The sequence below is a fragment of the Salmo salar genome, chromosome ssa02 (genome assembly GCF_905237065.1).
Source record: "Salmo salar chromosome ssa02, Ssal_v3.1, whole genome shotgun sequence".
Taxonomy (NCBI): domain Eukaryota; kingdom Metazoa; phylum Chordata; class Actinopteri; order Salmoniformes; family Salmonidae; genus Salmo; species Salmo salar.
In genome coordinates this window covers 11,750,923-11,766,300 of record NC_059443.1, presented here as the reverse complement: position 1 = coordinate 11,766,300, position 15,378 = coordinate 11,750,923, and the positions used below count along the sequence as shown (strand labels likewise).

General features: G+C 44.7%; 1 protein-coding gene across 2 annotated transcripts in view; it reads right to left on the bottom strand.

Moving 5' to 3' along the window:
• LOC106605973 (diacylglycerol O-acyltransferase 1) overlaps positions 1-7,522 on the bottom strand; it is a 76,580-nt gene extending 69,058 nt beyond the window's left edge. Inside the window, exons 1-3 of one of the 2 annotated variants that reach the window (XM_045697669.1) lie at positions 7,026-7,522; positions 6,535-6,622; positions 50-90 (exon numbers count right to left, since the gene is read on the bottom strand). In XM_045697669.1, coding sequence (XP_045553625.1) covers positions 50-90; positions 6,535-6,622; positions 7,026-7,246 — 350 coding nt within the window. In that variant the 5' untranslated portion in view covers positions 7,247-7,522. The remainder of the gene's footprint in view (positions 1-49; positions 91-6,534; positions 6,623-7,025) is intronic. The other variant, XM_045697667.1, reaches the window with a different exon arrangement.
• Positions 7,523-15,378: the final 7,856 nt, after the last annotated feature.

Here is a 15,378-nt window from a genome sequence, read left to right as displayed (position 1 = left end):
TTCCCCCCTCTTGTCTTACGGAAAGCTTCTCATAACGTACTGTACTTACTTTAAAAGGTTTTCCAAGAACAGACGGGCATTGCTTAAGACCTACAACAAAAGAGGGCTTGTAAATTCATTGCATCCTTGAAAATACAGTTTGTTTCACATGGTACAAGCATACATTCATCATATGATTCAATTACAGTGTCTCTTTTCCACTGTAGTTTCAAGTTTTATTAGTCGTATAGACGTGATACACATGGTATATATCGTCAAATGAAATGCTTACTTGAAGGTTCCTTTTCGACAATGCAACAATAAGAAATAATAACAGTTAAGAATACAAACAAAGTAAATGTCTCAGTAGAATAAACATTTTAGCATAATAATACAGGAAGGCACAATTTATAGTTCAATATTTACACATGTTTTGGGGAAGGGGGTTTGGGGAGAGTGTGGGGGACAAGCGTTTAAATTGTGAGGTATTTAGCAATCATAATGAGAGTGTTACGCGGGGTGGAGCAGGTGAACCCAAGTGCAGACTCAGACGAGGAGACAGGAATAAGGTAACCAAGGTATTTATTGAAAAGCGGGTAGAGCGGAGAGAAAAGCAGCGTCCGGCTGGGGAAAACAGGCGACACAGGATACAAACGGCTTGAAATGCAGACTGACTGAAAAGAAGCTAGGATCTGGCAGCGTGAAAGTGGCAGGGCTGAGTATTTGTAGAGGTCTGATTTTGGAACTGGTGGGGATCTGCTCTGACTCCAGCACACCTGTCTCCACTCCAACAATCAGATAAACCCACACAGAGCGAGAGAGGGAGAGAGCACTGGGGGAGTGGCGGCAGGTTAGGGAGACACAGGATGAGAAGTAGGCAGGGGCAGATGTAACAAAGAGTCTGGTAGCAGCAGTTGTGATGTGTGTGTAGCATGAATGTATGAGGGTGTGTGTGGATGAGTGTACATGTATATCTGTGTAGGTGTGAGTGACCTCAGTAAACCCTTTACAGGCAGTAGACTGTAACACGTTACACTATACCTCAGTAAACCCTTTACGGGCAGTAGACTGTAACACGTTACACTATACCTCAGTAAACCCTTTACGGGCAGTAGACTGTAACACATTACACTATACCTCAGTAAACCCTTTACGGGCAGTAGACTGTAACACGTTACACTATACCTCAGTAAACCCTTTACGGGCAGTAGACTGTAACACGTTACACTATACCTCAGTAAACCCTTTACGGGCAGTAGACTGTAACACGTTACACTATACCTCAGTAAACCCTTTACGGGCAGTAGACTGTAACACGTTACACTATACCTCAGTAAACCCTTTAAGGGCAGTAGACTGTAACACGTTACACTATACCCCAGTAAACCCTTTACGGGCAGTAGACTGTAACACATTACACTATACCTCAGTAAACCCTTTACGGGCAGTAGACTGTAACACGTTACACTATACCTCAGTAAACCCTTTACGGGCAGTAGACTGTAACACGTTACACTATACCTCAGTAAACCCTTTACGGGCAGTAGACTGTAACACGTTACACTATACCTCAGTAAACCCTTTAAGGGCAGTAGACTGTAACACGTTACACTATACCCCAGTAAACCCTTTACGGGCAGTAGACTGTAACACATTACACTATACCTCAGTAAACCCTTTACGGGCAGTAGACTGTAACACGTTACACTATACCTCAGTAAACCCTTTACGGGCAGTAGACTGTAACACGTTACACTATACCTCAGTAAACCCTTTAAGGGCAGTAGACTGTAACACGTTACACTATACCCCAGTAAACCCTTTACGGGCAGTAGACTGTAACACATTACACTATACCTCAGTAAACCCTTTACGGGCAGTAGACTGTAACACTTTACACTATACCTCAGTAAACCCTTTACGGGCAGTAGACTGTAACACATTACACTATACCTCAGTAAACCCTTTAAGGGCAGTAGACTGTAACACGTTACACTATACCTCAGTAAGCCCTTTACGGGCAGTTTGGTTTAGTTCATTTCTATGCACTAGACAGGGCGAAGGACGTCAGAGAAGCCCGTCTGATGATAATAATAACTCTGTTCAATTTATTGCACATTGTGCAGTGATGGGCATCTAAAAAGTCCACATAGGTAGCTAAAACAAAGGATTCAATTGAAACTTCAGCTGGAGAAAACTCCAACTCGGTTGCTGAGGTGAAGGATTAAATTGAAGCCTTAGTGGGGAGGAAACTCCATCTGTAGCTCATTGCAATGAGCTGAATGGCACAGTTGCTAGGGTGAAAACTGTGGTTGAAGCTGGAGGAATTGTTGCATTTTCATTGTCGTTTTCGTTGCACTTGCCTATGAATCACATTATTATGAACAGTACTGACGTCAAACGGAAGAACCAAGGACACGGGTGGTTGCTAACGTTGTGAGATTCTCGCTAGTGTTTAGAGAACAACTGGTTCTGAGAGATTAGGATCAGGACCTGCAATTGTAACAGTAAGCAACTGTAACCAAATGGATGACTGCAGTGTAGCCGTTATTATGAGTACATGTTGCAATGATTACTAAGGCATACTAATATTAAAGTGTGTATACTTATTTAAAATGTATGTAGTTCTGTACCTGTCTATTATTTTAAAAACTGTTTTTTAAACTGTCTATTAATGTTATGTATTGTGATTTTATGTAGTTCTGCCCTTCAGCTGTAATGGTCTATTAATGTCATGTTTTATGTGGACCACAGGAAGGGTAGCTGCAGCTTTGACTCTAGCTAATGGAGATCCTAATAAAATACCAAATACAGTACTATTTGTGGAACTCATCTTGACAGCTAAAAGATGAAGTGTTTGCAAGTCAAGATAATCATCCTCTTGATTTTTAGGTCTGTCTTGTGATTCTCTCCCTCCCTCCCTCGTTGAAAATGTTTCATTTTGGATTGTAATATCTTATTATGGAATACAAAGGCTTCTCCACGTTCAATGGGAATTTGAGAAGAAGTTCAAAGAATGAACAAAGTACTGTGATGACAAAATGATCTTGTTTCAGAGAGTGGATTATCAACAGTTTTAGAAATGTGAATTTATTCTCCACGGCTTTGATGAAGGGGACTAAGCTGGCGGTGCTCTAGATTTGACGTGAATTCAGATCAACGAACTAGCTGTTGCTGAATGATTACTTTAGATAGAATCTCAATACCATATTTCCCCACAATAGTTACACATGGAAATGTCAGTGTGTTTTTCTAAGGGAATAGTACCACCATGTTTCCCTTAGCATCATCAAACCATCCTTGAACTCCAACATCTCTCTCTAAAGAGTAAAACAATGGTTTATGTGGTTGTACTGAGACTCACTGAGAGCTAGAGGAATGGGAATGTCCTGCTGTTTCCCATCCTCTCACACACTGACTTCAAAGCCAAACTGAATTAGCAAAACACAAGGTTATTAACAAAGTGATTAGCTAACTATATAGCTAAGCGTTACATGTCCCACTTTAGGATTGGACAGAATAGTCTAGTCCAGCAACAGTAAGTGCTGCGGCACAAGTGCAATGTACCTCTACTATCCTGTGTCTTGTAAGTTAAGCCTAAAGGAATCTTACAGAATATCAGAGTATTACATGAAAGCAGGATGACCTTGGCCTCACCTCAATCCACATCACCTCCTTTAGCAGCAAAATCATTAAAAGACAAAAGAATATGATGAGAAATATGATTTTGTCTCACTTTCACTGTAATCTTGCTAAACTAAAAGAACAGGAACACAGAGTAGCCTCGGGCTAGATATATAATCCTGTTGAGGTGTTCTGAATAAGTGCCTGGTGTCTTTAAACACTGTGGTTTCAGGCCCAGCGTGGGATGAATATGCCTTCTGGTGAGACCTGGAGGCACACACCCACCAACGCACAGTGATGCTCTCTGATTGACTCCTCTTGTAGGAGGTAAGTCAGTTAAGAACTAATTCTTATTTACAATGACGGCCTACACCGGCCAAACACGGACAACACAGGGCCAATTGTGCGCCTGCCCAATGGGACTCCCAATCAAGGCCGGTTGTTATATAGCCTGGATTCGAACCAGGGTGTCTGTAGTGACGCCTCTAGCCTTAAACCGCTGCGCCACTCGGGGGCCCCTATGTGTTAAAGGCATCACTACAGACACCCTGGTCTAAGCCCTGTCTAAGATGGGTGGGGGGGGGGGAGGTAGTGTTCTACTAAGCCATATGGAATTGTTTTAAGAAGGTCGTACCAAGGATCATTTTGCTATATGATTTAGAATTTTAAGACCCATTGAAGTATAAAAAAATTAAAATAGTTGATGAAAAATGTTATTTTGCCTTACTTCAATTTGCCCATACAAATGCATTTAATAACAGATTCACTACATAGAACAACAGATAGTCCCCCCAAAGAATCTAACGGAAGTTTGTTCTGAAGTGTCTGTACTATATCTGAGAGATATACTGTAAACTATATTATTATTATTTTTTTTTTTTTTACATGTACAGTATCTCACAAAAGTGAGTACACCCCTCACATTTTTGTAAATATTTGAGTATATCTTTTCATGTGACAACACTGAAGAAATGACACTTTGCTACAATGTAAAGTAGTGAGTGTACAGCTTGTATAACAGTGTAAATTTGCTGTTCCCTCAAAATAACTCAACACACAGCCATTAATGTCTAAACCGCTGGCAACAAAAGTGAGTACACCCCTAAGTGAAAATATCCAAATTGGGCCCAAAGTGTCAATATTTTGTGTGTCCACCATAATTTTCCAGCACTGCCTTAACCCTCTTGGGCATGGAGTTCACCAGAGCTTCACAGGTTGCCACTGGAGTCCTCTTCCACTCCTCCATGACGACATCACAGAGCTGGTGGATGTTAGAGACCTTGCACTCCTCCACCTTCCGTTTGAGGATGCCCCACAGATGCTCAATAGGGTTTAGGTCTGGAGACATGCTTGGCCAGTCCATCACCTTTACCCTCAGCTTCTTTAGCAAGGCAGTGGTCGTCTTGGAGGTGTGTTTGGGGTCGTTATCATGTTGGAATACTGCCCTGCGGCCCAGTCTCCGAAGGGAGGGGATCATGCTCTGCTTCAGTATGTCACAGTACATGTTGGCATTCATGGTTCCCTCGATGAACTGTAGCTCCCCAGTGCCGACAGCACTCATGCAGCCCCAGACCATGACACTCCCACCACCATGCTTGACTGCAGGCAAGACACACTTGTCTTTGTAATCCTCACCTGGTTGCCGCCACACACGCTTGACACCATCTGAACCAAATAAGTTTATCTTGGTCTCATCAGACCACAGGACATGGTTCCAGTAATCCATGTCCTTAGTCTGCTTGTCTTCAGCAGACAGTTTGCGGGCTTTCTTGTGCATCATCTTTAGAAGAGGCTTCCTTCTGGGACGACAGCCATGCAGACCAATTTGATGCAGTGTGCGGCGTATGGTCTGAGCACTGACAGGCTGACCCCCCCAACCCTTCAACCTCTGCAGCAATTCTGGCAGCACTCATACGTCTATTTCCCAAAGACAACCTCTGGATATGACACTGAGCACGTGCACTCAACTTCTTTGGTCGACCATGGCGAGGCCTGTTCTGAGTGGAACCTGTCCTGTTAAACCGCTGTATGGTCTTAGCCAACGTGCTGCAGCTCAGTTTCAGGGTCTTGGCAATCTTCTTATAGCCCAGGCCATCTTTATGTAGAGCAACAATTCTTTTTTTCAGATCCTCAGAGAGTTCTTTGCCATGAGGTGCCATGTTGAACTTCCAGTGACCAGTCAGTATGAGGGAGTGATGACACCAAATTTAACACACCTGCTCCCCATTCACACCTGAGACCTTGTAACACTAACGAGTCACATGATACCGGGGAGTGAAAATGGCTAATTGGGCCTAATTTGGACATTTTCACTTTAGGGTGTTCTCACTTTTGTTGCCAGCGGTTTAGACATTAATGGCTGTGTGTTGAGTTATTTTGTGGGAACAGCAAACTTACACTGTTATACAAGCTGTACACTCACTACTTTACATTGTAGCAAAGTGTCATTTCTTCAGTGTTGTCACATGAAAAGATATACTCAAATATTTACAAAAATGTGAGGGGTGTACTCACTTTTGTGAGATACTGTATAACCCCTTATTTTTGGCACTAAACAGTCTAAGCCCTGTCTAAACCGGGGGTCTACTAAGCTATATGGAATTGTTTTAAGAAGGTCATACCAAGGATCATTTTTCTATTTGATTTTAAATTTTAAGACCCATTGAAGTATCAAAATGTTTATTTTTTACTAAATTATTTGATGAATAATTTTAATTTAGCCTTACTGCTATTAGCCCATACAAACGAATTGTATAACATATTCACTACATGGAACAACATAGTCCCCCCCAAAAATGATTAGGTATTAAGATGAAGCCTAAGAGGGAAACCTGGCCAGTGATTGTAGTGTTTACACTTAACCTGAGTGTTGTTGAGCAGACTGGAGAATTAACTGAGACTCTCAGTATGACGTTGCAGAAGGAAACTTACCAGCATGACAACACACCAGTTAAGGACTCCTCTGTAGTTTCTGTAACCGCTGGCAGAGCTCAACAGGGACTCCTGCAACCTGTGGCAACTGAGGCATGAAGAGACACGGGATAGTTTGAATACGTGCACACTCATTTACTGTACTGTACTACAGCTATAGTTAACTGATCTGAAATACACTTCCCAAATGACGTCCGCAACACACCTCCGACTTCCCTTCGAGTTTTGTAAAAAAAAAAAAGTGATTTAATGTTTTAAATGTACCCCTTTTTATCCGCAATTTTACATATAGCCTATTGGACCAGCATGGGTGACATATAGACTATGCGAAATGATTAAAAGTACATCATTCATTCTACCCCATTATAAGTGTTCATAAGGGAAGATTGCACAAGTGGGTGCAGTAATACATACAGTCGCGATCTGTTTTCCCTGGCATAAATTCACCCCACCGTAACGACACGTCTGGGTTTTGTTAGTTTATGCCTCACCTCTGTCTATCACTAGGAACATTTATACGTTTCTTCCTTTCTTTTGACGTGGTAGAAGGCAAATCCGACACATTTCGCTTCGTTACAATGTTGCCGCTGTCACCGTGGCCGTTAATACTTTCATTAACCGCTGACCGCCCATTCACTTGTTTCAAAGTAACACCTTTTCCAGTGGATATAGTGACTCTTCTTTTGCGGATAAGGGCCCCTGTTTCTTCCATGATATCGCCAATCTTCAGAGCTCTAGATTAATTTGACGTCTAGCCTACTTTGCAGGCAGCTATAACACTTGCCCACTATTGCCAAACATCACACTGTCAGAGAGAGCAAGAGGAAGTTGGGATTGCAAAACGCGATACTGTCAATAACTGTATGGATACTGTAGTTGTAGTGGGCAGCAGGCAACAGTTCCGTATTGACTGTATACGTAAGAATGTGGCGTGGTGGAACAGAACCGTGGAGGAGTGGCAAGTCTGACGACACTGGTTGGACTGCTGCCAGTTATGAAGGTGAGGGCTATATTAAGTTAGGACAGATCGCAATTTAATGGAGGGAGGGGTGGTCCAAAATAGGAGAGGGTTGTTCAACTTTTTTGTGTTGCTTTGGGGATCGTTTTTATTGGGCACAGGGGAGGCTAGTATGTTTTCTTTCCTGGTTAATGTTCACACTTTTGTAGGTTTTACTATATAATGTCTTCCATATAGCCAAATGTCCTCATCTGCTTGCATGCGCCTGCCCTATAACAAGGTGCTTTGGTACTTCCCTTATGTGCTATAGGCTTTTCAGTTTTCCATGTGCTTACTTTTGCTATACAGGTCAGTATAGTCTACACTCTAAACATTAGGGGTTCAACAAGGGTTCTTCTAAGATCCTCAAAGTTCTTTGAAGAACCTTAGGGTTCTTGACACTGAAAAGTGCCCCCAAAGGTTCTTCCAAGAACCCCATATGAGGTGGGGTTCATCGAGGAACCTCCTTAGTTGGTGTGGGTTCTTGCAGGAACCTAACGGCCCAAATTAAACATTTGAATTTGAATTTGAAAGGACAGCAGGTGCAGACACTTAACTGAAAAATGTAAAGATTTAAGGTAAGCTTGTTCCTTGTATGATCTAAATTGGTATTGTTTTATGATGATACCATCTATCTTTTCATATTTGTGCAAATCTTTCGAAAACAGAAAATGGACACAATTCAATGGATATCAATCAACACAGAGGTAAGAATATGTATGCTATAAGAATATGTTGAAGGCTAGCTGTTTAGGGTGCAGATGACTGAACTGCTCATGTTTGTGTCTGTGTCTGCAGGTATACAGACGAGGAGGCATACAAAGTATGTCAATTGGTATTGGTATGTTATGCAGACCACATTTACCATCCTCCTCCCTTACGTGTTCAATGAATATCCCATATAAAGGTCTCTACATTATGGACAAGGTATGTGTATGAAAACCATTATCAAAACAGTTTTTTTCATTCACATTTACCACAAAAAGGTATGAATACTGTCATGTGCATGTTTTGTTAATCATCTGTATCAGGTATTCCCAAACTGGGTATGCACAATGCCGTTGGGGGTACACCAAATAAAAATGTGATTCACATTAAAAAAATTTATAATAATAATAATAATAATAAAAAATGTCTTCTCATTTTAAAACAGGACATTTATATTTTCCAACGGGGCTATACATTTGGGTGAGGTTTTTTTCTCGCCTGAGTAGCCTTGTTTCACTGCCACAAATAAAATTAAACCTTCTAGTGTTCAGCGAAATAACAACACAATGTCAAATACAGGTAGCCTAGTCAAATAATTAACATCCAATCACATCACACATGTTATTCTCTCGCGGGAATTCCACTAATGGTCCGTAATGTAGCCAAACGTAGCTGCTGCTCATGTTGGTATCTGTACTGATGGCTCAAAAGCTATGACAGGGAAACATAGTGGAATGGTAACGCACGTGTAAGCAGTTGTTCCCAACGTCACTTGGGTACACTGCAGCATCCACCGAGAGGCTCTTGTTGCCAAGGGAATGCCTGACAGCTTGAAAGACGTTTTGGACATTACAGTGAAAATGGTTCACTTTGTTAAAGCAAGACCCCTGAACTCTCGTGTATTTTCTGTACTATGCAATGATATGGGCAGCGACCATGTAACGCTTTTAAAACATACAGAAGTGCGCTTGTTATCAAGGGGCAAAGTATTGACAAGTTTTTTTAAATTGAGAGATGAGCTTAAAGTTTTCTTTACTGACATCATTTTTACTTGTCTGACCGCTTGCATGATGATGAGTTTCTCACACGACTGGCCTATCTGGGTGATGTTTTTCTCGCCTGAATGATCTGAATCTAGGATTATAGGGATTCTCGCAACTGTATTCAATGTGCGGGACAAAATTGAGGCTATGATTAAGAAGTTGGATCTCTTCTCTGTCTGCTTTAACAAGTACAACACACAGGTCTTTCCATCATTGTATGATTTTTTTGTGTGCAAATGAACTCAAGCTTAAGGAAAATGTCAAATGTGCTATAGCGAAGCACCTGAGTGAGCCCTGCCTCCAGTCGACTTACCGATATTTGAACAAGAGAGCCTCATTGAAATTGCAACAAGCGGTTCTGTGAAAATTGAATTTAATCAGAAGCCACTGCCAGATTTCTGGATTGGGCTGCGCTCAGAGTATCCTGCCTTGTCAAATAGCTCTGTTAAGACACTGATGCCCACGTTGCAACCACGTACCTATGTGAGAGTGGATTCTCGGCCCTCATGCAAACTAAATACAGGCACAGACTGTGTGTGGAAAATGATTTAAGACTGAGACTCTCTCCAATACAACCCAACATTGCAGAGTTATGTGCATCCTTTCAAGCACACCCTTCTCATTAACCTGTGGTGAGTTATTCACAATTTTCAATTAACAAATAAAGTTTTATAAGTAAAATGGTTAAATAAAGAGCAAAATTATTCATTATTATTATAGGGGCGGTGCGCAGGGAGACTGGAGGGGGTTCCCGCTCGTGCACCATCTGTGGCCGCAGAGGTCACACTGCTGGTTGGTGCCGGGTTGGTTCCTCTGGGAATCGAGGCAGCAGGCAGGGCGCTCTGGCGTCACCCCAGGTGAGCCGGCACCATTCTCACCCAGAGCCCTCTGTTGCACATATGTTTGTGTCTGTCACTTTTCCTGAATTTCCCCCGCGTTCCCAGCATAAGGCGCTCGTAGATTCAGGCGCGGCTGGGAATTTCATTGATAGAGCATTAGCTCCCAATTTAGGGACCCCCATTGTTCCCGTGGATGTGCCCTTCCCCGTTCACGCCTTAGATAGTCGACCTTTAGGGTCAGGGTTTATCAGGGGAGGCCACCGCTCCTTTGGGCATGGTGACGCAGGGGGGTCACAAGGAAAAAATGTGTATTTTCCTTATTGATTCTCCTGCGTTTCCTGTGGTGCTGGGCCTACCCTGGTTAGCTTGTCATAACCCCACTGTTTCTTGGCCACAGAGGGCTCTCATGGGGTAGTCGCGAGAGTGCTCAGGTAGGTGTTTAGGGGTTTCCGTTGGTGCTACTACGGTGGAGAGTCCAGACCAGGTCTCCACCGTGCGCATTCCCTCAGAATATGCCGATTTGGCTCTCGCCTTCTGTAAAAAGAAGGCAACTCATTTACCACCCCATCGACGGGGGGATTGTGCAATAAATCTCTTGGTAGACGCTGCACTTCCCAGGAGTCACGTGTATCCCCTGTCGCAGGAGACAGTGGCTATGGAGACATATGTCTTCGAATCCCTGCGTCAGGGGTACATTCGGTCCTCCACTTCACCTGTCTCCTCGAGTTTCTTTTTTGTGAAGAAGGATGGAGGTCTGTGCCCGTGCATTGATTATCGAGGTCTCAATCAAATCACGGTGAGGTACAGTTACCCGCTACCTCTTATCACCACGGCGATTGAGTCAATACACAGGGCGCGCTTCTTCACTAAACTGGATCTCAGGAGTGCGTACAACCTGGTGCGTATCCGGGAAGGAGATGAGTGGAAGACGGCATTTAGTACCACCTCAAGGCATTATGAGTACCTCGTCATGCCGTACGGGTTGATGAATGCTCCATCAGTCTTCCAATCCTTTGTAGACGAGATTTTCAGGGACCTGCATGGGCAGGGTGTAGTGGTGTATATCAATGACATTCTGATATACTCCGCTGCACGCGCCGAGCATGTGTCCCTGGTGCGCAAAGTGCTTGGTCGCCTGTTGGAGCATGGAGAGTGACCGCATAGCAGCCGTGCGTAATTGGCCGACTCCCACCACGGTGAAGGTGGTGCAGCGATTCTTAGGGTTTGCCAACTACTACCGGAGGTTTATCCAGGGTTTTGGTCAGGTAGCTGCTCCCATTACCTCACTGCTGAAGGGGGGCCCGGTGCGCTTGCAGTGGTCAGCTGAGGCGGACAGGGCTTTTGGGCATCTGAAGGCTCTGTTTACCTCGGCTCCTGTGTTGGCCCATCCGGATCCCTCTTTGGCGTTCATAGTGGAGGTGGACACGTCCGAGGCTGGGATAGGAGCCGTGCTCTCTCAGCGCTCAGGTACGCCACCGAAGCTCCACCCCTATGAGGTGGGGGACCGGGAGCTGTTGGCTGTCGTCAAAGCTTTGAAGGCGTGGAGACATTGGTTGAGGGTTCTAAACACCCCTTTCTTATCTGGACTGACCACCGCAATCTGGAGTACATTTGGGCGGCGAGGAGACTGAATCCTCGCCAGGCAAGGTGGGCCATGTTTTTCACCCATTTAGTGTTTACCCTCTCTTACAGACCAGGCTCCCAGAACGTTAAGGCAGACGCAGTGTCCCAGCTGTATGACACAGAGGAGCGGCCCATGGATCCCACTCCCATACTCCCCGCCTCTTGTTTGGTGGCGCCGGTAGTGTGGGAGCTGGACGCGGACATTGAGCGGGCGTTACGTGCAGAGCCCGCTCCCCCTCAGTGTCCAGCTGGGCATCTGTACGTGCCGTCTGCGATCGGCTGATCTACTGGGTCCACACGTCACCCTCCTCTGGTCATCCTGGGATCGGTCAGACGGTGCGCTGTCTTAGTGGGAAGTACTGGTGGCCCACTTTAGCTAAGGACGTGAGGGTTTATGTTTCCTCCTGCTCAGTGTGCGCCCAGTGCAAGGCTCCTAGACACTTGCCCAGAGGTAAGTTACAACCCTTACCCGTTCCACAACGGCCGTGGTCGCACCTGTCGGTGGATTTCCTAACCAATCTTCCACCTTCTCAGGGTAACACCACGATCCTGGTCGTTGTGGATCGTTTTTCTAATTCCTGTCGTCTCCTCCCTTTGCCCGGTCTCCCTACGGCCCTATAAACTGCGGGGGCCCTGTTTACACACGTCTTCCGGCACTACGGGGTGCCTGAGGATATAGTGTCTGATCGGGGTCCCCCAGTTCACGTCAAGGGTCTGGAAGGCATTCATGGAACGTCTGGGGGTCTCGGTCAGCCTTACCTCAGGTTTTCACCCCGAGAGTAACGGGCAGGTGGAGAGAGTTAACCAGGATGTGGGTAGGTTTCTGAGGTCTTATTGCCAGGACCGGCCTGGGGAGAGAGCAGCATTCGTGCCCTGGGCAGAGATGGCCCAGAACTCGCTCTGCCACTCCTCCACTAACCTTTCTCCCTTTCAGTGTGTATTGGGGTATCAGCCGGTTCTGGCTCCTTGGCATCAGAGTCAGACCGAAGCTCCTGCGGTGGATGACTGGTTCTGGTGCGCGGAGGAAACATGGGACGCCGCCCACGTCCACCTTCAGCGTGCCGTACTGCGCCAGAAAGTTGGCGCAGACCATCACCGCAGTGAGGCCCCGGTGTTCGCACCATGGGACAGGGTCTGGTTCTCAACCCGAAACCTGCCCCTCCGTCTGCCCTGCCGGAAGCTTGGTCCGTGGTTTGTGGGGCCGTTTAAAGTCCTGAGGAGAGTGAACGAGGTATGTTATAGGTTACAGCTTCCCCCCGATTACTGCATTAACCCCTCGTTCCATGTGTCTCTCCTCAGGCCGGTGGTGGCTGGCCCGCTCCAGGAGGCTGAGGTGCGGGAGGTTCCTCCGCCCCCTCTGGACATCGAGGGGGCCCCAGCGTACTCTGTTCGATCCATCCTGGATTCGAGACGTCTGGCGAGGGGCCTTCAGTACCTCGTGGACTGGGAGGGGTACGGTCCGGAGATGAGATGCTGGGTTCCGGTGGAGGACGTGTTAGATCCTTCCCTGCTGCGAGAGTTCCACCGTCTCCATCCGGATCACCCTGCGCCTCGTCCTCCGGGTCGTCCCCGAGGCCGGTGCCGACGCGTGGCTGGAGCCTGCCCGTCAGGGGGGGGGTACTGTCACGACTTCTGCCGAAGTCGATGCCTCTCCTTGTTCGGGCAGTGCTCGGCGATCGACATCACCGGTCTTCTAGCCATCATTGATCCATTTTTCGTTTTCCATAGGTTTTGTCTTGTCTTCCTACACACCTGGTTCCAATCCTATTCATTACATGTTGTGTATTCAACCCTCTGTTTCCCCTCATGTCCTTGTCAGAGATTGTTTTATTTGTATGCTTGTGTATTATGGATAGGTGCGCGACAGGTTCTTGTACCCACGTTTATTTTATTATGTACTTTGGTTTTGGAGTTTTGTTAAACGTTATTAAACTACTCCATTTATACCAAGTTCGATTCTCCTGCGCCTGACTTCCCTGCCACCTACACACATGACATTACATCGAAAGTTCTTTGAGTATCCATTAAAAAAAACATTTAAGAACCCTTTTAAAGGGTTCTTTGAAGAACTTATAGGGGTTCCCCGACAGTTTCAATTTGAAGAACCCCTAAAGGATACTCCAGGAACCTTTTATTTTTAGAGTTTACCAGTCTAATGTGTTTCCTGCTGTCTGTACACCATTCATAGTGGCAATAGTGGTAGGTGGATGTTTGTCCAGATCTGCAATAGGCTAACTAGCAATAATACCACATATAGAAGCATTCAACTGCAACAATGTTCAATATGACTCCACAAGAGCAAATAAGAATAGGTGATAGGCAGCGGACAGGCCATGTGCATCATTGCAAATGAAAGAACAGTGAAGACATAACATGCAGCTCAAAAACCTCCCCTATTGATCTTGTTTAGGGACAATACAGTTATCCTACCTAGATTATAGTACCGTACAACACCACAATGCAATGAAAAAGTGCATTATTATCAACTTAACACGTGCTCTGCCTCCTCCAGAAGGGTCATATTCCTTGGGCACCTAGAATATTGCCTAAATATTCATAGTTTAACTTTTAAAATATATTACCTTTTATACAGTATGTGGCATAAACACCAGTCACAATGTTTTAATCTGATAAGGCTACTTCAAAAGTCTCCTGTAGGTACGTGCACCTTCATCCAAAATATAATTCCAGCATCCTCAAAATGGCTTGACATTAATGTTGAGGACAGGCGTTCCGCTAGCCTAGCCAACATCCAATGGAACAGCTCGGCGCGAAGTACAACACCTAAAGAATCTAATAATTTCAATTTCTCAAACATACGACTATTTTACACCATTTTAAAGATACACTTCTCCTTAATCCAACCACATTGTCCGATTTCAAAAAGGCTTTACAGCGAAAACAAAACATTAGATTATGTTAGGAGAGTACATAGACAAAAATAACCACACAGCCACCAAAAACTTCCGGTGAATTTACAAAAATACTCATCATAAACGTTGACAAAATACATAACAATTATTTTAAGAATTATAGATACAGTACTCCTTTATGCAACCGCTGTGTCAGATTTTAAAATAGCTTTACGGAGAAAGCACATCTTTCAATATTCTGAGTACATAGCTCGCCATCACAGCAAGCTATACAGACACCCGCCAAGTTCGGGGTCACCTAAACTCAGAATTAGTATTATAAATATTCTCTTACCTTTGCTGATCTTCGTCAGAATGCACTCCCAGGACTGCTACTTCCAGAAGAAATGTTGTTTTTGTTCAAAATAATCCATATTTATGTCCAAATACCTCAGTTTTGTTCGTGCGTACAGAGCACTATCCAAAGGCATAACACGCAAGCGCGGTACCAGAGACGAAAAGTCAAAATGTTCCATTACCGTACTTAGAAGCATGTCAAACTCTGTTTAAAATAAATCTTTATGGTATTTTTAACGTAAAAATGCGATAATATTCCAACCGGACAATAGCATATTCATTCAAGAAGAAAAAGAAGGAACGGTGCGCTCGCGGGACCGCGCATATCCAATCCCTTTGTCCCCAGGCAGTCCACTCAGTGACTGAGCTACTATACTCTGCCCAGTGACAGGAGAATGCTGAAAGAACTTTCTGAAGGCTGTTGA